Source organism: Lathamus discolor, chromosome 9 (genome assembly GCF_037157495.1).
Source record: "Lathamus discolor isolate bLatDis1 chromosome 9, bLatDis1.hap1, whole genome shotgun sequence".
In the NCBI taxonomy this organism is placed as follows: domain Eukaryota; kingdom Metazoa; phylum Chordata; class Aves; order Psittaciformes; family Psittacidae; genus Lathamus; species Lathamus discolor.
In genome coordinates this window covers 3004382-3025948 of record NC_088892.1, presented here as the reverse complement: position 1 = coordinate 3025948, position 21567 = coordinate 3004382, and the positions used below count along the sequence as shown (strand labels likewise).

The following is a 21567-nucleotide window of genomic DNA, read 5'->3' as shown; positions in this document are numbered from 1 at the left end:
CGGGACGCAGCGCCCCCTGGCGCCCCGTCGGGGCGTACGGCTGCGGCGGAGCGGCTGGGCAAGGTGGGTGCGCTGCGGGACCGGGCGTCCCTCTAAAACACACTGCCTGCCCGTGAAGGTGTCTCGGTGCCCGCCGGCACCCCAGTGACTTCCCTCCACCCTAAACCCAAACAGCTGCACTCAGCTGAAAAGGTAAAAAGACGCTCAAACATTCGTCTGAAGCAGGGACAATGGACGCAGAGGAAAGCAGTGTCCCAACAGTCTACAAGAAAACTTCATTACTGTCATCCTTCAGTAGAACCGCTCCAGAAAACGTTCTGGGAACATTCTGAAACTCATTGTCCCATGTAATGATGCTGGCTGCTGTGCCCTCAGTGGCTCTGATGCAGCAGCACTCATTAACTATTTGTATTTCAGCTCTGGGTTTCATGGTAGCTCCTCCGTAGATTAGATCTGCTGTATTTTCATGCTTATTTAACACAAAGCTTCCTTTGGGAAACAAGCACTAAGTGAGCTTTGAGCCAACAAGGCAAAGCCCACGGAAGTGGCCCCAGACTCCAGCAGGTCGGTTGTGATGTTGGAATTAGCAGGGACTGGGATGCTCGGGTCTTCTCACTTGAAAAACTGGTTCCATACCTCACTGAAATAGGCTTGAATAAAGCAGAGCAAACCACAGGAGGAATGAACCACTCTGATTTAGCAAATGAACAGAAGTGGGATAGCAGAAGCAATGAAGTGTAATTGTGGAATATAATAATTGAGTCATGTTGGTAATCTTAATCCTATAACGAATTGCAAGATGTCAGGGCCTCAGAGTGACACATTCCAGCTGAAAAACCAGCTCCAGTCTTCCAGACCTTTGGATTTACAGTGGATGACAGACAAGACACAACATATCACGTGTTGTGTGCTACCCCCAGGCCCACAGACGTCCCTCAGCCCAGTCTTCCCTGGGCTCCAACAGGTCCCTCAATGCTGTACCCCCACCACTGGTACTCTCACATCAATCCCTGTGTTGGCACAGCCAGGAGCAGCACCTTGCCAGTGAGCAGCCTTCAGAAATGTAAGTGCACAGCAGGACAGCTGTACACATGGTTTCTATGAGGGGAATGTCAATACAGATCCCATTTACTGTTGTTCACTTCTGATCAGGAGAATTAAAAATGAAAATTAATTAGGGGCAGTTTAAGGGTTGGTGCTAATGCCACAGATAAGGATTTTCCACTTGCTGAAGCTGAAAATTTCTCCTAGGAAAAAAAGTATAATGACTTCTCATTCTCCTGTGTAAAATATGGGGTCCACTCTTCCTCACCTTACCAGACATCCATCTCTGTGCAAACAATAGCATCATGGAGCTAATGCCTTTCTTGGAAAGACAATCATCAACAAGAAGCAATTCTTGAATTCAAGTCAGTGATCAAAGCTTCAAAAAAATGGACAAAGTCCACAGTAGAAGTAAAATCTCTATTAGTTTTACCAGCTTAATAATTACACAATTAGCTAATAATTACTGCACCAGCAAGCTTATCACCTGCACAATGAGCACTGGATTATTCAATAATAGCAATATATTAAACTGAGTCTAAATTCAGGTTACCATCCAGACACATTTATATGAATGTGTGCGGGAGGTAGAGAGCCATAGAAGTGAATCTTCAGATTTCTTCTTATCACAATTATAGACAAAATGAGGAGGCATATAGGAAATGGCTCTTCAGGGATGACAATAAAAATATGCTTTTGGTATAGTTGTTATCAGTTCCTTTCAAACAAACATGACTTCATTGAGCAGTTTCAAAGAAGTGTGGCAGAGATGTGGCAATCCCAGTGGTGCACCTTTCCTACTCTGCTTGGTAGCAGGTAAGGGAGAAAGTGGAGTCCCCTGAAGGGGAAGGGGCCCCAGGAGATGACCGAGCATCCCAGCAGGAGCGCCTGGGAGAAATGCACAAAAAATCATCTGTGTTCCACTCATGGAAGTGTTTATTGAAGAATAAGAATTAAATTCAAGTTAGTGTCCATGTTCCTGTCTGGACTGAAGCATCCAGGAGAAGTGCTGCTGAGACCAACAATTTAACTGCATGGAACAACAACAAAATCCGTGGGAATGAAATGGCATTTGTAGTCGGCACACATCCACAGCTGACTCCTCATCTGCATGATCATAGCTCTGCTTTTACAAAGGGCTTTTCATGCTGAAAGATGTCAAAACACATGCAAATGTAAGTTTTGGTCATGGCTTTGAGACTGTCAGGAGCAGCAGTCTATGCTTCCTTGTTAATAGTCTTGTGAGAAGGAGTATCTCCCTTCCAGAAGTTTAAAGCTGTAGAATCATAGAAACAACCAGGTTGGAAAAGACCTTTAAGATCACCAAGTCCACCACTAAACCATGTCACTAGGGGCCTTATGTACACACTTTTTAAATACTTCCAGGGACAGTGATTCCACCATTTCCCTTGGGAAGCCTGTTCCAATACCTGATCATCCTTTTGGTGAAGAAATTGTCCCTAATATCCAGTCTAAACCTTTTCCCGGCATTTCCTCTTGTCCTATCACTTGTTACTTGGGAAAAGGGACCAACCACCTCCTTTCCCCATCCTCCTTTCAGATAGTTGCAGAAAGCAATAAAGTCCCCCCCCCTTGCCTTCTCTTCTCCAGACTAAAAGTTACACAAAACCCATAGGAGAAAGAGGGCCCTTAAACAGATATTTTATTTGGCTGTTATCAGCCCTCAAAGAACATTGGTGAATCAAATCTTGTTGTATTACAACCATATGGAAATTTTAACAGAGCTATATTGAAGCAAGAGCACCCAGATGAAGGTTGTATATAATGGTGGCAGTCTGCCAGCCTTTTACAAAATGTGAGCTTTCACAACCACCTCAGGGAAATAATATTCTTTGAAGGCAGATCAACATTGCCAGGCTGCGGATTCTTACAGAAGAAAGTGCTGCTTCTGTAAGGAGTAGCAGAGGATGTACAGTTACAAAACGAACGTCAGTTTTCCGCCTGGGAAAGGTAGAGGGCTATAAACATTATTCACCTTGAAGAAATTACAAAGAAACACAAAGAAGGAATTGATAGTGTTTCTATACACATCAACAGTTGTCTAGTTTAAATCAATGTTCATCAGTTGGTGTGTGTTCCCCTTATTTGTTTAGTCTATGAAAGATTTGTGTGCTGTTAGAGAATTCCCTTTATTTTGCTGACTGTTCCAATTAAAAACTCACTCAACTCCCCTCATCCTGGAGCTCACGTGTGGGCAGTCCCTCCCTGGAGATTTTTGAAGACCTGACTGGACAAGGTCCTGAACAATCCAGTCGAACGCTGAAGCTAGCTTGGTTTGGGCAGAAGGCTGGACTCGATGATCTCCAGCAGTCCTTTCCAACTAATTCTTTCCTGTGTCTCTGCAATTATAACACAATGCTGCCTGGCCAGCAGATGAAGGCTTTAGTTTTCTGCCACAAATGGCTGAACACTAGATATATCTGTCTTTGCAGAGTTCCTCTGGGAGGATACTCTTGCCTTCTGGCAGGCACTGCCTCTTTTACAATGGCAGTTCTCAACCCAGGCATGCCTGAAAGGGGGGGAGATGGACTGCAGAGCATGACTCTGGGCTGCGCTACTTCGCTGGCACACACACAGCAGGGACTTCAACTCAGATCTGAAGTTCTCATTCAACCAACAGTAAATGAAGGGGTTGTAGCAGGTGCTGCTCATGGCAAACCAGTGAAAAGCGAAGTACAGAGCATTGCTACTGTGGATGGCCCTACAGGAGATCAACACCACATAGCAATTCAGGGGGAACCAGCACACTGCAAACACAACCACCACCACCATCAGCATCTTCAGTGTCATCTTCTTTTTCCTTTGATGGGCATAGTATTGCTCCATAGTGAGATCCCCAATGGCGTTTCTCAGCCAGAGCTTCTTGGCCACCATGGTATATGTGATGGAGATGACAAGCAAGGGCAGGACATACAAGAGCACAAAAGTAGTCAAATCCAAATACTTCCAGAAAAGATCAGCAGGAGGAGGGAAGCTGGGAAGGCAGACCATTCGTACTGTTCTGTTTCTGATGATCAAAGAAAGAAAGAACTGTCAGTTCCACTACCAGCTGCACACAACTCCCAGAGGACAAACGTCTCAGATGTTCTTACAAGTTTTCAGTAAAGGTACAGCAGTCATTCAGTAACAAGGTGCTACTTTCAGTGAAAAAAATTGCTTTAAGTTTGACCTTCTGCCCCAGTGAAGATATTTTTAACACATCCTCAAGAAAATAAAAAAATAATCCATATTGACATCTGTGCCCTGTAATGACAAAGAGCACCTCTCTTCTGAAGCTCTGAGGTGACAACAAATTAACCTGAATGCAATTTCATTGATTTGCACTGTCCTTCTGTGAGAAACACACCACCCGGTGAAACAGAAGGGAGACTTCTCTGTGTCACCGTGCTTTCTTCTTTAATAATAGAGGTACAGCTGTCCCTTAGAATCTGTGGAGCTTTGATTAAGCTGCTTGTGTCATATTAAAAAAAGCACCATGTAAATGTCTTACCCAATATAAAATCTTGTCAAAGTCTGATAAATGGCATGAGGCAGTGAGAAGCAGCTGGCCATAACCCAGATGATAATGATGCAAATTCCTCCTTTCACCATGGACATGCGTGGCTTCAGAGGGTGCATAATAACCTGCAGAGAGTTTATACATGAGGATTTATAGTGTCTTCAATTGATAAAAACAAGCAGCAAGCTCTAGAAGAAAAAGAATGCATCTTTGCTTTGTTCATATCCAGGAGCTAGAATTTCTTGCTGATCACTAAGAAGCGAACAGCCTGTGTGCTTTCTAGGACAACACAAAATGCTCATCATGGACCTGAAGTGTGGCACAAGTTGAAAGCCAAGAGGCTGCTCTGATTTGTACTCCAGGGAATGCAGAAAGTCTCCTAATTAGGAGACAAGGTCTCCAGTACAGATGGCAACCATGGGGCTTGCAGCATTTGCATTTGGTGGACACACAGGACAGAGTGACAAGATACTGGAGAACCAAGGTCGAATGTGATCCTTGACCAGCATAGGACTGACAACCTTGAAGGCTGGTCCCTTTTACATTCACAGCTTACTCTGTGCAGTACTGGCTACAGCATGGTGTACTCTACGCATGTTTGCTGCTAAGGAGGGCTACTTTATCTGACAACATCTGGGTCACTTTTTGAGCATCATGATACAGTTTGAAGTACTGCAGCAGCTCTACATCCCTCCAGTGTTAAAAATCATTTTACAGACATCAAAGAGTACAACATCTGGAAAATGTAAGGGTTTGTGCAAGTGTTAAGTGCTACTGCTGGACCCGAGTCCTGAGCAGAGAAACACTCTGTCACCCATCAGCTTGACTTCAGAGATCATCACGGTTAGATGTCTGTTGAGCTACATGCACTATGGATGATTAGATTAGGCAAAGAAACAATAATTAAAAATAGACCTTTCGTGTCATCCAAATGATCTCTTAGCTGAGGAATTCTTTGGTATTTGGCATGTCTTTTCTAGTCCCATTATAAGAATCTATTTCACCAAGCTTCTACAGCTCTCCCGGAGCACCTGTCTGCTCTGGTACCTCTCAGGACTAGCGCTGATTTCTCTTTGCTCAGTGACATATCCTTACTTCTGTTTTTATCTCCTTGGGCCACACTAGCTAATTCAAGTTCTGAGCAATCTACTCCACTGAATTTAAAGGTAGGTATTGTGTTTGCCCTTAAACAAACGCTTCTTGATACCTAGCCATGCCTTGCAATGAACCCAGAATCTACTGATTAAAATGAATCATTATCAAAACACTTTGCTTTCAAGAGCTACAATACTGCACAAAGGAAGGGCAGACTACCAGACTTTTTCAGTAAAAAAGACAGAAGTGGATGATCGACACTCTGTCAGTCACTGTAATTTTCAGACACCAGATGGAGCCCATCCCAGACAATCAGAGTGGAATTTGTTATCATTTTGAACTTCATCTAGCCATGTTATTTCCCAGGTGAAGCTGCTTTTCAACAACAAACATTTTAGTGACTCCACCACCACACTCGCTGGCTGACAGCGTGCCTTGCAGGATCTGCTCTCTCAGCGCACAGCATTGACCAGCTTAAACAAACATGACAAACTGCTCTACTTCAAGGCAACCCTTTGGTTTATGCTGTAATCTGTGAGGTTTTCCTTGTTGGTATGTGCCGAAAAGTAACAGGGCAGGGCGAAGAGAAGAATTTTTCACCTCAAACTGAATATGCTTCCAGTCTTAGGTATCCCAAACTAGTGAGGCAAGCCTAAGAACCGTGAGATTCCTCATAAACTCATGCTGAGATTCTGCCTTGGCTTGCTGGTGCTCGAACTTCAGTATATATTCCTGCTGTGCCTTCAGGACTGAACTTGGCAGAGTGGCTAAGCTGGGCAGGGACCCCTGGAGATCACCTAGTCCAATGCCCTGTGAACTGCAGGTTCAGCTAGAGCAGGCTGTCCAGGGCTCACAGGTTTTGAGTATCTCCAAGGACAGAGAGTCCACAACTTCTCTGGACAGCCTGTTCCAGTGTCTGGTCATCCTCACTGTAAAACAAGCATGAGTTTTTTGTCTACCACCATGAAAAGCAGAGTTCTCCCCTACATTCCTTGATTCCCGAGATAAACCAGGTTTCCAGGTACTTGGATTTCAAGGAGGGGTAAACTATTTAGCGCCTTATTTTCTAGCAAACTTAGGGATCATGTGTATCACATACCTGATGCCGATCCAGAGCGATGGCTGCAAGGGTCAGCACAGAGACATGAACAGAGCAGTACTGAACAAACCGGCTTACATGACACATCAGCTTTCCAAAAACCCAGGTACTGCTCACAAACCGCACCTGAAGAACAGAAAAAATTGGATCAGAAAATGTGCATTATCTGAAGAGCACCAAATAGGCTTCCCAGGAGTACTGTAAGGAACAAATGCTTTCATAGTTTCCTTATGCTTTGCAGATGCATTAGTTTTTCTGGGAAAACAGTAACTATGCAAGATGCTTTGAAACAGAGGTGAGATTTGTCACAAAAGAATCTGCTTGAGTAGTGCTCTCTGTATGTGTGTTTGCATGTGCATGGGTAAATGTAACATTGTCCGTCTGGAAAATCCCAGAATGGTTTGTGTTGGAAGGGACCTTAAACATCATCCAGTTCCAACCCCTGCCCACAGGCAGGGACACCTTCCACTAGAGCAGCTTGCTTCAAGCCCTGTCCAACCTGGCCTTGAACACTGGAGGGATAGGGCAGCCACAGCTTCTCTGGGCAACCTGTGCTAGAGTCTCTTCCCTTGCAGGGAAGAATTTCTTCTTAATATCTAGTATAAATTTATCTCAACTCCTTGATGTGGCTCCACAGGGAGGAGCAGTAGCTTGCTTTCTTAAAAATAGTTACACATTTGAATTTGTGGGTGCTGAAAGTTGTATGGGTTCAAACCTTAGAGAAATTCATGAAAGAAAAAAACCACTGAGGGTACTGAAATAGCGAGGTACCACCTCCGAGCGAGAGAATGCCTGTCTGTGGAGCATCCCTGCCTGCCTGCCCCATGTCCATACACTTCCTGGAGCCTGTAGCTACCAGCCACGCTCAGAAACAGGGCATGGAGCTGGGTGTCAGGATCTTGCTTGCGATGTCTAAGCCCAGCTCTCCTCTAAGCACATTTTGTGAGATGCATCAACAGCAATTTCAGAGGTGTCAATTAAGTTACACAGACAGATGAAAATTTTCTCCTCCAGTTGAAAAAGCAACTCGCACATCACAGGCTGGGCTGCCCTCATTGATCTGACTGCTGCAGGTACAGGAGCCATCTCCACCCAGGCATGAAATCCAGCCACTCTTGGGAGGGGAGTGGGGCAATGAGCCTGCAGTGGCAAGGGCAGTGTGGCATTTCCTACGAGTTCCCAGAGGGTGCTACTTACTGTGGATTTTCTGCAGGAGACGTTATTCCAAATAACAGTTGTTCTCTCACCCCCTTATTATTCCTGACAATGTTTATTCCAAATTAATGTAACTCATTCTGGAAGGAAATGAAGCCACTTTGAAATAAAGCACATTTACTACAAAACATTTGTCCACACAGAAATTTAGTCAAGTAGCTAGTCTGCTTTCAATTAATCCAATTAATTTCCCTATAGAGACAACTCCAGTAGTAATGACTCTGTCACTGAACGTGTGGCAGAATGCTGTTTCTTTGAAGTTAATGTAAAGCTCCTTCCCAAGAGATTACAGTTATTTAATTACTTGTGCCTAATGCGTGACTATCATGCAAACACACGAGAGGGCACTACATTCCCCTGAATAGATTATGGGATGCAAATCCTGCCAGAGCAAGGAGGAAAAACCCCATCAAAGAAACAGGATCAATTTAAGAACAGGTGAATACAAACTGGCAATTCAGGAGCTGCTTTGGGAAGGCAGAACTCTGTGGGCACAGCTTTGTGCAAGGACTGAAGCAGGAGTACACGAGACACTTTTGAATCAGAGGGTTGTGTCAAATTCAGCTATACACAGAGTCCTACTTACTCATTGTTTATAGCTTGTGACAGTGAGGCAAGTAATGAATCCATTTAACTCTTCCCACCTCATTATTTTAATAGTTTTTTATGTCTTATATTACTTAGTAACTGAAATAAGAAAAGGACAATCAGCTGCAAAAAGCAGTTTGTAGTGCCCCAGTGAGAGGCATGTCAAGCTGACACAGTTCAGCACAGACGTAGCAGTTTCCCCTACAATCATCTTTACAAAGACTGACCTCTCCTGAATCATTCCCATAGGAAATTGGAAGTTAGTTGGACTTCCTAGTGTCAAAATTCTCCCTGCTACCTTCCCCATTAAAAGACAAATAGCACTTTGACATCTGTGCCTTGGCACTGTCCTAGGAAGAGGGAGGAGAGCTGAAGAGAAATGACATGAGGAGGGGGCACAAGTGTCCCAGCTCTGCTCACTGAGCTCTGCCTGCTGCAAGGGGTGGTGGGGAGCAGGGGACACGACAGCAGCTTGTGCAAAAGGAAAAAGGGAGGGGGACAAAAAAGAAACTCTGCCTATTAGCCTGTTCCTGGCCCATTCAATATACGTGCACACAGCTGACAGGCACACACAGACACCACCAAAGCGGAGACAAGCCAAATGCTCACCAGTGTGAAGGGGGTGTTCAGAATGGTGATCATCACGTCGGCAACAGCCAGGTTGACGATGAAGAGGCTGGTGGCTGAGTGCATCCTTTTGTTCTTGATCACCACGTGGCACACCAGGATGTTGCCAAAGAGTGAGATGCAGATGATCACAGAGTAAGCTAGAATCAGCAGTGCCTTCACAGTCCGGCTCTGGGACTCACCCTCGTATCGGGTCCCTCTGCCAAAGTCCCCTAAGTCCTCCAGGTCCAAGTCACTGTGGAAGAAAGATTTGTTAGGAAAGCCATACAGTGCAGAGAAGAAGTTGGTTGTGTTGTGATTCTCTGCTCTCCAGAAGGGCTTGGAGATATACTGCAGTGGGAACCACGTGTGCCTGCCCATGGCTTGGGAAGCAAAGCTCCAGTACTGCCTGTGTCCCTGGGCAGGCTGCTTGTTCCTCCTGCCTTTCTTACTGGCAGCTCAGGTGCTAAAGTCAGTGATTGCAGGAGGGCACACACCCCCTTGCATTTTAAAAATCTGCCCTGTGGTAGCAAACTACACAGAAGAGTGGATAAATGGGTCCTTGTTCCTATGCTGACTGCATGTGAGCTTTGTTTAAGGAACTCTCCAGCTGCTGTCGTTTTTCAGTCCCATATGTCCTCTGTACAGAAGCTGACTCAGATGCTGAAATATCAGAGATTCCCAACACTTTCTTTTCTGCACCCAGGAAGAAATCCTAGTTAATATTTCCCTTCTGGACACTGTTCTGCTTCTGTCCCACAACAACTTCTTGGAAATCCACTTGATTTGCTTTCCACATAGTCCTTCATCCGTCAGGTATTTTTAGAGCTTGTCAGAATCAGAAAAGCAAGGGCTGCTTTTCTCTTTTCTTTCCATCCTCAAAGTGTCTCTGAGCTATACACACTGAAGCAGCTTTGCTGAGAGACTGAGTGGTCCCTGCTTTCCCTGTGATATATACCGCCTGCCAGATGACACACCGTGTAGGAAATAGCCAATGGCGTATTTCTTCCTCGTTTATCCTGAGGTGTATCACAAACACACACATAGACGATGGGAGAGACTGACATGTGCAGATGTAGCAGAGCAGCAAAATAGAGAGAATGAGGATGTGTCCTTGTCTTCCTCATCTCTTCTCTCCTCCTCCTCCTTTCTGTGTACCCAGCACAACAGCGACATGGGGTGAAGCATCTTTACTAATTTGCAGCATCTTTCTTTCTCTCTGTTGCAGAGTAAGCGGAGGGCATCTGAGTATTTCTCCCGGCTTTGTGCCTGACACTGTCCCCTTCTTGCTCTCCTGTGTCATGGAGGACAGTGTAAAAAAGCAAAATGAAACATGAAAATGAGAACAGAATTTTCAGGGTGCTGCTGTGTGTCTGGAGAGTCCCTGTGCACTGAGCCAGGACAGCAGGGAAAGCCACGGCAAAGAGCAGCAATCTGGATGCAAATCCCTTGTCTTCTCCTTCCCTTCCTTTGCAGTCATTTACAGAGCAGGCTCCAAGCTCAGAAATGCAGATGTGAAGAGCTTTCTGTGCTGTCTTCCTGCAATGGGCCCCCGTGCTCACAGTGAGGGGCATCTGGCAGCACCAGGCACTGAGCAGGCAGAGGGGCTGAGCAGGGAACAGGCAGGTTTGCGTACAGGATTGGAGACAAATGTCAACTTCTTCTCAGTTTTGACAGACTTGGTATCCCAGCATTTGTATGGCAACACAGAATGTCTTTTGCCATAAGTGTTTTGTACCAGACTTTCTTAGCATCCCCAGACCCCTCTTTTCTCCCAGCCCACAGATGTCCCATACCTGCACCCTGCTCAGGGGCTGAGCCAGTCACGAACTGGCTAGTGGGCCATTTCATCCTCTTCTTCATAGTTTCTACTGTATAAGGACACTAATCACCTCAGTCAGGATTTTATTTGGAAGACATCACAGCCATAGAGGTGGAGGGCTGTGGCACACAGAAGGTCAGAAGCAGGACTCCTTGCTACCAAAGGAGAAATGGTTGCACGTCTTCCAGAGACACAGGCTCGCAGAAATTGCTGCTGATGGCTTGGTTGGTGAATGCCACCATGTGTATGTACGTGTATCTGTATACACGCACGTGCCCTATGTAACACACATGGCATCGCTGCAGCCCCAGAGCAGTGAGGAGCCTGCACTGAGCAGCCCCAGGGTGGGTAAGCACCCATCAGCATCTCTGCACAGAGGCTATGGGAACATGCAGGGCTTCATCCTTTGGCTCCTACACTAGATGTGCTTATTCGCCAGAGTTCCCATTCATTTCTTTGTTGTGCATTCGAAGGACGACCTGGCAGAGCAGCATTTAGGTGGATAAACCTGAGTGGTGCAAAATGCCCCTCTTGCCAAAGGCACACTATTCTATACTACAGCATTCTTTGCAAAACCGATCTAATTTGTCAAAGGTTCAAACACTTAAGCAGTCACATGCTGCTTTGCTGCAGTTATTAGCAACTTATGAACATTCTGAGCTGCTTCTAACAGACAGAAGTGTTCTTCATGTATTATAACTTAACATTTGTGCTGGCTCCTCTAAGTCAAACAGAGAAAGCACAGGAGAAATGCACCTTTTCAAGCACATCAATTTGAATTGTGCAGAGTGAACCTTTGCTCCTGTAGAAGACCTTGTGTTTTCTCACTTTGACACTACTTGGGTCCTAAATTTTTTTTTTTTTAATTTTTCATTTTCATGAGATGATTTAGTGTTTCAAGTTTTGACACTTTTTGTGTCAAAAAGAAATGTCAGATTGCTGAAATCTGGATTGAGATGAATGTAGACTAATTGTTGATGACAGCCAAAGAAACCAGATAAAAATCAAGACCTTTGTTTGGTCAGTAGTCTAGTAAATCTAAATACCAAAGAATGAAAGCACTTACTTTAGAAAAATCACATACATTTCACTGAAGTTTGACAGGTACGATAAGAAGTTCTATTTCTCAGTTAAAATTTCCCAGCACTGTCATTAGATGCTAGTCACAAAACACGTGTTGTCAACATACGTAATCTGACTCAGTTCCTGTTCCTGACTTTGTAAATCTACCTGGGATTATGACGTGCATTTTTAAACACAAACTCCCTCCTCACCTGTGCAGCTAACTGTTAGGAGAGTAGCTGGTTCTGGATCCGAAATTCCTAAGCTCTTAGGGATTTCATTCCACCTGGGAACATTAAAACCAGATTAAAACCAGATTGGAAGCAGCATGATCTTTTGGACAAAAGCACAGACTGCATTGCCTGTGCTCAGGGAGGCCAAGTCGGTTGTTAGGCATGAACCTCTGCACTTCGTGGATTCATAGTATCTTCCCGGTACTTGCCTGCAGGCACTTTTTCCTGTCTGGCAAAGATAAATCAGATAATTCATCATATAATTCCATTATAGAGTCTGTAAAAGTGTCAAGGGTCAAGGCTGCTCGCTCTTACACCTTAATATAAACTAATTTTAAAGAAAAGGCTTGTAAAGACATGATTCATCTTCATTACTGGACAGAACGATAAGCCAAATCATAACAGTAATGGAGTCTTTCTCCCCAGGCTGTGTTACCGCAGTCTAAGCAGGAATACATATTAAAATGCTTGTCCCTGTCTGCTCCCATGAAGATGCAAAGAAAATGCTTTCATTACTGGAGTTCTGAACTTGCAAAGCCAAATGAAATTGTCCTTACAGGTCCCTGCAGGTTATTATATTTCATATTTATGAGGTATGTAAAGACCTCATAAGAGGGCATAAGAGAAATACTGAGAATACAAGGCCATTACATTAAACATTTTCCTAATGTGGAAGTTCCCATCGTGCTCTAAGGGTGCAATTTTCAGCTTTTTTGTCGGTGTCTCTGTCTGTCCTTCCCTGAGCTCCATTGCTGGTGCCAAGCATGGGCTTCCTAGGGCAAAGTTCTGCTTCAGAAACAGTATTGCTCTGAAGCTGCTCCTACTTTTGAGCCATTTCTGCTTCAGAACACGTGAAGGAGATGCACAGAGCAGCCTGCAGGGAAACCGGCTGTGCCTCCAAGAGCATCCCCTGTCTTTCCAGGCTGAGGTCTGCATGGGACTGCACCACAGGCAGGAGGGAGGACACAAGTTACAGAAAAACCTAAACCAAGGTCTTCTGGCGCAATAAAGATATTTCTGGCTTGAAAAGAAAAGGTCTCTCTCATTCAGAGTTGAAAGCAGCTGGAGCCGACAGGAAGTTTCAGTGCTTGAGCCTTATTCAGAGGAAGAAAATTCAACAGCTAAAATTCCCAAGTCTACATGAGGCAGAATTCATTCAATGTGCTTGTAGTATCAGGCAGCTTTTTGAAAGAGTCCTGTTCTCTAGAGAAGCTAAGAGTTCACACTTTTCTGTTTTAAATACAGGTTTGATAAATAACAGAAACAATAAGAGCTATATAGCAACCCCTGGGCTTTTTCACTGAAAAGGTGTGTTATACGCAAGAATTTGGACACTTCTTGAATACCATAATCTGGGATATTTAAATTTTTTTATATTTGCTTTAATGCACTGAGGACTCTGCATTCATCTTCATTTATAGTGACTAGCACCGCTTTTGTGACTTAGAAAATGTGAGATTAACAGGCACAGAAATCTTGCAAGGCATTTTGTGGCCTTAATAAGACATAATAAATAAACCATGTTTAGCCATCATGGAGTGAATACACCAGCAATGAATTAAATAAAGCAGCTCTGTAATTCTGACAGAAGCTAATTCAAAATAACAAATGTATTTAACTTAGGGGCTGTTCGCTGTGCAGAACAGCTTAATGTCATTGCAATAAGCCTTCAGTAGACTGCATCTGAAGAGAGGGACAGGTGAGTGAGCTTTGGCACTTCCAGACGTGCCAAGCAGTGGCATCCTGCTGCAGTGCCCAGTGCGAGGAGGTCAGTGGCCACTGGGAACCAGCACTGTGCCAGCAATATGCCTCCTCACATGCACTCACCCAGGCCAGCTCCGTCATTGCTGCAACTGCAGCCACTGGTGGAAGCAACACTCCAGACTATATTTACTGTCAAAGGCATTCAGAGCCCTTTTGCACCATGAGGGTGCTCTGGGGCTCAAGGACACCAAGTGCTTTGGGGAATGCTCCTCCATGCAGGTACAACAAAGTTTGGCTTTTTGAGATGAAAAAACCTGCTCAGCCCACAGCACTTGGCAACATGTGTTTTATCTGAGTATTTCTTCACCCCCACTAACACTATTCACCATAAGCTGTCTCTTGCATTCCCCTCTCAATATGTGAAAGCTGCTGCAGACAGAATCCAGCTTTTACAAAATGCTTTAATTTACCAAGTGCAGGCTTTTAGGCAAAAGCATAAAATTTGCCACTCTGAAGTAATAATAGCTGCTAACATTTAAATTAGAAGCATTCCCTGACGAGTAATGCCTTCTGTATCTGCTTGACAGCAATAAAAGTGATGGGCATGTTTGGTGCAGATAAGCCTTATTTAGGGAGTACTACACTGCAGTTTGATCTTTGCATTGTGAACACTTGAATGATCTAATGCAAGCCAAAAATGGGAGCCCATTCTGCTAAGTTCAGCACCTGTATCTCTTGTCAAAGTGATTCGATTCAGACCTAGGCAGGATCCTTGCAGCTGTGACCTGCAAATGATCACGCATCCTACCTGACATCTGCCTATCTGTCTCGGCACCCAAATAATGTCATGTTTTATGATGTGGACTCTGACCTAAAGCTCTTCAATCATTTAGCATCAGCCAAGGGAGCTGCTGGCAATGCCTCTGTCTCTCAAGACTGGCATTCTGGAGCCACATTCTCTCCAGGCAGAGGAAGGCTGCTCCAGAGAAGGGCAGCATAATAAGCAATGTCAGAATATCTGGTGGAGAGGTACTCTTGAGAAGCAAAAAGGTACTAACCACAGAAGAGAACAGAGAGCCCTGAGCTTCAGGGCTGCGGTTGCCTGTGGTAACATACCATTGCCTACTGCCAGTGTTACCTCCAGCACTGTCAAGAACCTGCTAAGAGTGAAATAACTGTCACAGCATGAACGACTTTGTTCTCCAATCCCAGCAATCTCTAGTAAAGAATAGTGGCTTTTGGTAGGCAACAGCTTACAACATTTCTTCTTTGTTGCCCATTCTTTCAGCCCCCACTCTGAGTGAAAATTTTGGTTTAGTCATTGTTTCTACTAATACTTCCTTAAATATGCTGAAGTAAATGGCTACAGTTCTGTCCTCCCACCTCTCCTTCCGCACTGAGTGCTCAGGTTCACTCTGCTGCCTTCAGTGTGATGCAGGCATGACAAGAAGCTCATATGCCAGGACAGTCCATTGGCATTGACCTATGACTCAGTTTGGATGTCTGCAAACTCCAGGTAAACTATTCAAGACAGTTGATCCATTTGGGCCTCCACTTCAGAGGAAGCCAGTAGGAGGTAAAGCCTTCTATCTCTCCCAGTAACCTGCTTTTCCTATGAACAGGAGAAGCCAAATCCTAGCTCAGCGTGTCAACACACAAACTCCTTTAGTGAAATTCTCAAGCCCATTTACTCCCGCTGTGATACCCAACAGACCACTTAGGAAAAAGACCCTCCAATATGGGGACTTGCTGCAGAACACCCTTACACAACGGCTCTGCCGTTGGTGCACAACACCAAGCCACTGCAGATCTGCTGCAAAACTCCTTCCCTGCTAATAGGACTGATGAGAGACAGATGAATTTCTTTGCATTGCCTTTAAATGCTGGTGAAATTGCCTGTTCCTTCTATTGCTAGGGCTGTCAATGGTTTTAGATGGGGAAGAATCCACGAGTATTAAAAGAACACATTATATTGAACAAGCTGCGAAGGAAAGGCAAACCTATTCCAGCCAATTATCTTGAATTGAAACAGGATTCTGCTTCTGTGAACAACTAGCCAAGTGCATCTGGGCATTATGTCCTCACTTGCACCCAGTAGAACATGCTCAAGCTGAGCCCCCCATAAATGGTGAAGTGCTCCTTTTGCAGTGTCGTGGTTTAAGCCCAGCCAGTAACTCAGAACCACACTGCTGCTGGCTCAATCCCCTCTTCCCTTTCCTTCTTACACTCCTGGAGGGATGGGGAGGAGAACTGAAAGAATGTAACTCCCACAGGTTGAGATAAGAGATAAGAGATAAGAGCAGTCCAGCAACTAAGGTACTAACAAACCCACTACTGCTACCACTAATAATAATAATAAGGATAAGGGAAATAACAAGGGAAGAAAATGCAATCGCTCACCACCCGCTGACCGATACCCAGCCCAGCCCAAGCAGTGGCCTGGCTCTTCCAGGTAACTGCCCCCAATTTATATAGTGGGCATGACGTGCTGTGGTATGGAATACCTCTTTGGTTAGTTTGGGTCAGGTGTCCTGTCTCTGCTTCCTCTCCTCCCTGGCAGAGCATGAGGCTCAGAAAGTCCTTGGTCAGAGTAAACATTACTGAGCAACAACTAAAAACATCGGTGTTCCCAGGCTGAAAGTCAAAAATACAGCACTGCACCAGCTACTAAGAAAGAGAAAAATGACAGCTACTGCTGAACCCAGGACACATAGTCATTTGCATCTACTCTCCAACCAGGTCTTGCCTCCACCTTACTGAGAATTATGAATCATAAAGCTCTGAATTATAGTAAATCTCCCAATTGTGGCCAGGGGCCAACTTCAGCCTACTGATCCAGCATGACACTTGGGTAGATCTTTTTCCCCTTGGTCTGTGCAGAGCCATGATGCCAGCTCTGCTGGGACTCAGATGATGCCCACACAGGGCTTTTGCTCAGCATTGCTCAGGGAGGTTGTGAGTGCTCCATCCCTGGCGGTGTTCAAGGCCAGGTTGGATGAAGCCTTGGGTGGGATGGTTTAGTGTGAGGTGTCCCTGCCATGGCAGGGGGGTTGGAACTGGATGATCTTGAGGTCCTTTCCAACCCTAACTATTCTATGATTCTATGATTCACTGCTGCAGCACCTGCAGCCCCTGGCTGGAGCAGGCTTCAAGGCAAGGTTCCTGCAACCATGTATCATACCTTACTTCTGTGGAAAAGTGCATCAGTACAAAGAGAGAAATGATTCATGTGATATGAAGATGCTCAGCTGAAAAGGGAGCGGGTGGAGCACAGTCAATTCAGTCTTGCCAAAGTAAATGCACTAATTACTTTCAGATCCTCCTTGAAGCGCTGTGCTTTCTTTTCATTGGCATGGGTTGCCCTGAGGTAAACAAACACTGCAGAGTTTTAAAGTTGAGTTGTTGGATTGCTTTTTTTTCCACAGAGAAAAAAATATTCCACCTTGTGGGCAAAAGTATGGAAGAAAGGTGCTGTGCACAGACCTTCTATCTGCAAAGGTACTTAATTAAATCCCCCTGAAATTGCATTTGAGCTTTTATTCTCACAGCCTTACTGAGAGGCGGCGAGATACAATTCCTATTTCGCAGACAGAGGAAAGGAACAGATGATCAGAGAACCTGTATGGGATTACCCAGAGTACTAATGATTGAGTTAGGAGCTGAAAATGAGTCCTTTGAACATGTTGGACCAGCCTGACATACTGAAGACTAATATAAAAGCAACATGTAAAGATATCCACACTGATCTGGTATGTGGTGAGGAACTACATGACCCTGTGATTCAAATGCTTTATTGTCACAGACCAGTCTTTGCAAATGTAATCAAAAGGAGACACATGCAGCACCCTGTATGCTTATTCTGAAACACCTAAAATACCCAGTTCTGTGGCCTAGAACCAGTACAAATCTGTGTAACATTTTGGGCAAAGAGACATTTGAGTATGTTTGCTACCTTCTTTTTGCAACGGCAATTTAATTCAGCACAACCCTTTGCAATTTAAGGGGAGTATGACCCATAGCCTCTCTGCAAGGATCCCCTGTGGGCCACTGGAGCTGGACCGCAGCCACTCTCCATCCTCAGAGGGGCTGAGCCCATCGGCCACCATTCATCCTGGTTGCTTGCAGCATTCCTCATTTCAGCAGGACTATTCATGAAAGCAAAAGTCTCTCTACTGATTTTTTCCTCAGATGACTTCATGTTTGTTCATACCAGCTTACATACTCCAGAGTCTTTGGAGAAGATTGGTATAAGTTATTGAATTTTATTGCCCAAAAACCACTTTTTTGTTAGATATTCAGCACCATTTCCAAACGAGAACTTGGCCCCAAGAGATCATCTTTTGCCCCTTTCCTAGACAGCAGTCTTAATTAGATGTGTGTCCCGTGCCTGGAGGGGGAGAACTTCCAAATCAAAAGTGGGAGGGAGCTCTAGCCAATCATCTTTATAAAGCTTAGTACAAATGTACTTGACAGGTTTTCCATGACTTCTGTAATGTATCTGCAATTATTTCTAATTCAGTGTGCCAGACATGAATCAGGGATCAGCTATAGTACATACAGGTCATCCACAGTGTAATGCTCAAGTAGATCATCAGCACATAATTCTAAGTAGTGAGGAAGGACAAATTATATTCTGAAATTTCATGTTATTTCCCATTTCCTGTGACTATCAACCGGCTGTAGAGTAAAATCAAGGGAAAGTAACTAAGGGACACAGTATCAGATCATGACATGAAACCAGACATACGCTAATCTGGAAGATTTGCTCTTGATGAGAAAGATTTGATTGATAGAGCAGAGACAAGACGTACAGAAGTGGCAATCATGCAGCAGCTGCTGATCATAGTCCATTGGGAAGTGGACAGAAGCACTGCAAGGTTCAGGTAATGTTATGGTTTTGCCCCTTTGCAGAGGATTTAATACCAGGAGAAAAAGCCGAACAGCCTGTCCTGGAGCCAAGTCCCATCAGCAGCAGTAGGCAACATGCTGTGGAAGCGTCTGTCATGCCTTTGTTTCCTTAGTTTGAAGGAAACTCCTCTGGGAAGATGGGAAGATGCACTAGCCTAAAAAGACTGCTCTGAAGTTTCTGAAAAACAACCCCCTAAAAACCCTAGTGTGATTTTATTAACAACTACAAATGATCAAATGGTGACCGAGAGCCCTGTTCCTTTAATAAGTAATGCAGAAGGTAAGGTATTATTTGAAGGGAAAAGTGAGATAAGAAGCCTTGAAATGCTTCTGAAGACTCCCTGAAGAGAGGGATGACACAAGCCCTGAAACACACAGTTGCAAAACGCATCTGTACACAACAGCTTTCTTTTTCAGAGAGTGACCTGTTCTGCAGGTTGTATTTATATTCTGAAAAACATGTTCTTTCACTGAAAATTAGACAAAGCCAGGGCATGAATATAATCAATTCCAATCTGAAATTTTAGCTATGGACAATAAATTTCATCCCATTCAATTGAAAGATAAAAGAATAATAATAAATCTTGGTTTCCTTAAGAAGCAAGTATTTCTCTACAAAACCAAAATGCTCAACTTCAATCACTCAGGCCAGAAAACAGTTAATGAGTTTGGCTGCTACCAACTTGTGAGGGTCTTTCTACAGAGCTGGAGGAAGCAAATTACTTCGGAAGACACAGCCCTGTGCAGGGAGCACATCTTTCAGGAAGGAAAAAAGCAGTAGAATAACAATGAGAGGCAGAAAACAGCCTCATCTAAGGCTTGTGCAAGCCAGTTTTGGAAGAAGCTCACCCTGAGATGGGATTCCTTAGCTGGGTCTGACCAGCGCTCATCTGCTCTGCAGCAGCTTTTCACACCTCTTGTAGCCCAGGCTGGGATTCTTTTGTCCTTACAGTATTCACAGTCCCTTTCAATGGCTCTTATCTATTCTGGAATGGTTTGGGTTCTATACTTTGTTTGGGTTTGGTTGGGTTTTGTGAGTTTCTTTTATCTTACAGTTGTTTGGTTGCTTTTCATTTCTTGAAATATCAAAGTGTTTCAGGGCTGGTTTTGAAACCCCAGTGATTATTCTAGCTTAGATTAGATTGCATCCATATTACAAAACTAAAAAATAAATCTTTCATTCAGTCCCTTCTGTCTTTTCAACCACACTTCATTTAACTCTGCTCCAAGATTAGCAGAATTTGCCAATATTTTATTTTCTCTCTTGAACAATATTGCTACATCCCAGCTGCACTTACTATAATTCCTGGTTTTCAAGAAAAAAACTACAAAATTAAACTTCCTTCAAATGCAAAATGATGTGCTCATATCCCTGAACCCTCACATCTCTTTTCAAAATCAAAAATTCGGGGATAGACACCACACACTCCAGAAGACAGAACTCACCTCTTCTGCAAACTGAGGAATTGGATCTCATACAGAAATGAGGCTCCATCAACAGGAAAAGCCCTTTCCTAAGGAATGTCTTTAACTCCCCCTGCTTCAAATAGCTCATCAGCAAGCTGCTCACTTCAGTCCAAAAACTGAGCAACAAAAAAAGGGTCCGCTAGCTGAAGGAAAATATTGCCAGCATGTCCCTGTAAACACCACACACCTACAGCAGGGAGCTGAAGGACAATGAGATGTAGCTCCAAACTCAGCTCTTGATGGGGGCAGGTGATTTTAAGAGGTTGTTGACGATCTCCCAGCTAAAGTTTACCACCTGCCACCCTGTGCCTAAGCACCTTGTTATGGAGATGCAAACCAGTTTCAGGAATCACAGTAAGTCCCAGGGCTTTGCTTCCATACCTGATAAAAAGTTTATGGTTTAACAACCCATTTGTCATGCTGATCCATTTCAGAGCATACCTCAACCACAGATGCATCAGCCACACAAAAGATGTTATAATGGTACAAGAATGAGCTGAAACCCCCCCAAATTGCTTTGTTATGTAAAATTACACAGCTGCTACCTACTGTCTGTAACACCCTAACTTTCCCATCTTTGCCTTTGGGAGCTTGCTGCCTCTTTTTCCTCATTCTGGGGAGAAAGCCAGATGGGTTGCATTAGCAGTTAGCTCAGAAAAACAGAGTTAGGAAAACCTAAAATGCATTTTCTTGGTTTGGCTCTCAGTAATGTCACAGAAAGTGTGTTCAGAGCAGCTCTGCCTGGGAGTGAGAGTAGAGAGGAGGTTGTTTCTCATGTGTCCTAGGGGATGGGAACTAACAGCCCTTCACCACGTTTACTTACAGCATTGGGCTTATCTCACACCTCCCACCCTGACCCATGTGGGCTTCCCTGAGATGCATAGCAAAGCACAGGTGGCAGCAAGCATTTGTGTTAGGGGGCTCTGTATGAAACATGGATTTGAAAGGAAACTGGTGAAAAAAGGAGTGTGGGTCCAGGAAAAGATCATAGAATGGTTTGTTTTGGAAGGGACCTTCATCCACTTCAAACCCCCCTTCCACCAGACCATGTTGCTCCAAGCCTTGTCCAGCCTGACCAGTTTCCAGCGATGGGGTGTCTGCAGCACCTCTGAGCAATGTGTGCCAGTGTTTCACCACCGTCACTGTAAAAAAACCCAAACATTTCTTCCTAGTCTAGTCTAAATCTACCCTCTTTCAGCGTAAA

At 44.4% G+C, this 21567-nt stretch overlaps 1 protein-coding gene across 1 annotated transcript; it reads right to left on the bottom strand.

The window, feature by feature from the left end:
• Window positions 1-1958: 1958 nt before the first annotated feature.
• On the bottom strand, window positions 1959-10867 carry LOC136019495 (G-protein coupled receptor 83-like). Its single transcript, XM_065689776.1, has 4 exons — window positions 9171-10867; window positions 6759-6884; window positions 4556-4689; window positions 1959-4072 (listed from the first exon to the last, which is right to left on the bottom strand). The coding sequence occupies exons 1-4, from the start codon at window positions 9546-9548 to the stop codon at window positions 3448-3450; spliced, it is 1263 nt and encodes a 420-aa protein (XP_065545848.1). The 5' UTR covers window positions 9549-10867; the 3' UTR covers window positions 1959-3447.
• Window positions 10868-21567: the final 10700 nt, after the last annotated feature.

Coding starts and splice junctions, on each gene's coding strand:
- LOC136019495 (XM_065689776.1), bottom strand. CDS start 9,548: ATGGGCAGGCACACGTGGTTCCCACTGCAGTATATCTCCAAGCCCTTC. Junction 4,690..6,758: donor TCGCTCTGGATCGGCATCAG/GTATGTGATACA, acceptor AACTCTCTGCAG/GTTATTATGCACCCTCTGAA. Junction 4,073..4,555: donor TTGACAAGATTTTATATTGG/GTAAGACATTTA, acceptor TTTGATCATCAG/AAACAGAACAGTACGAATGG.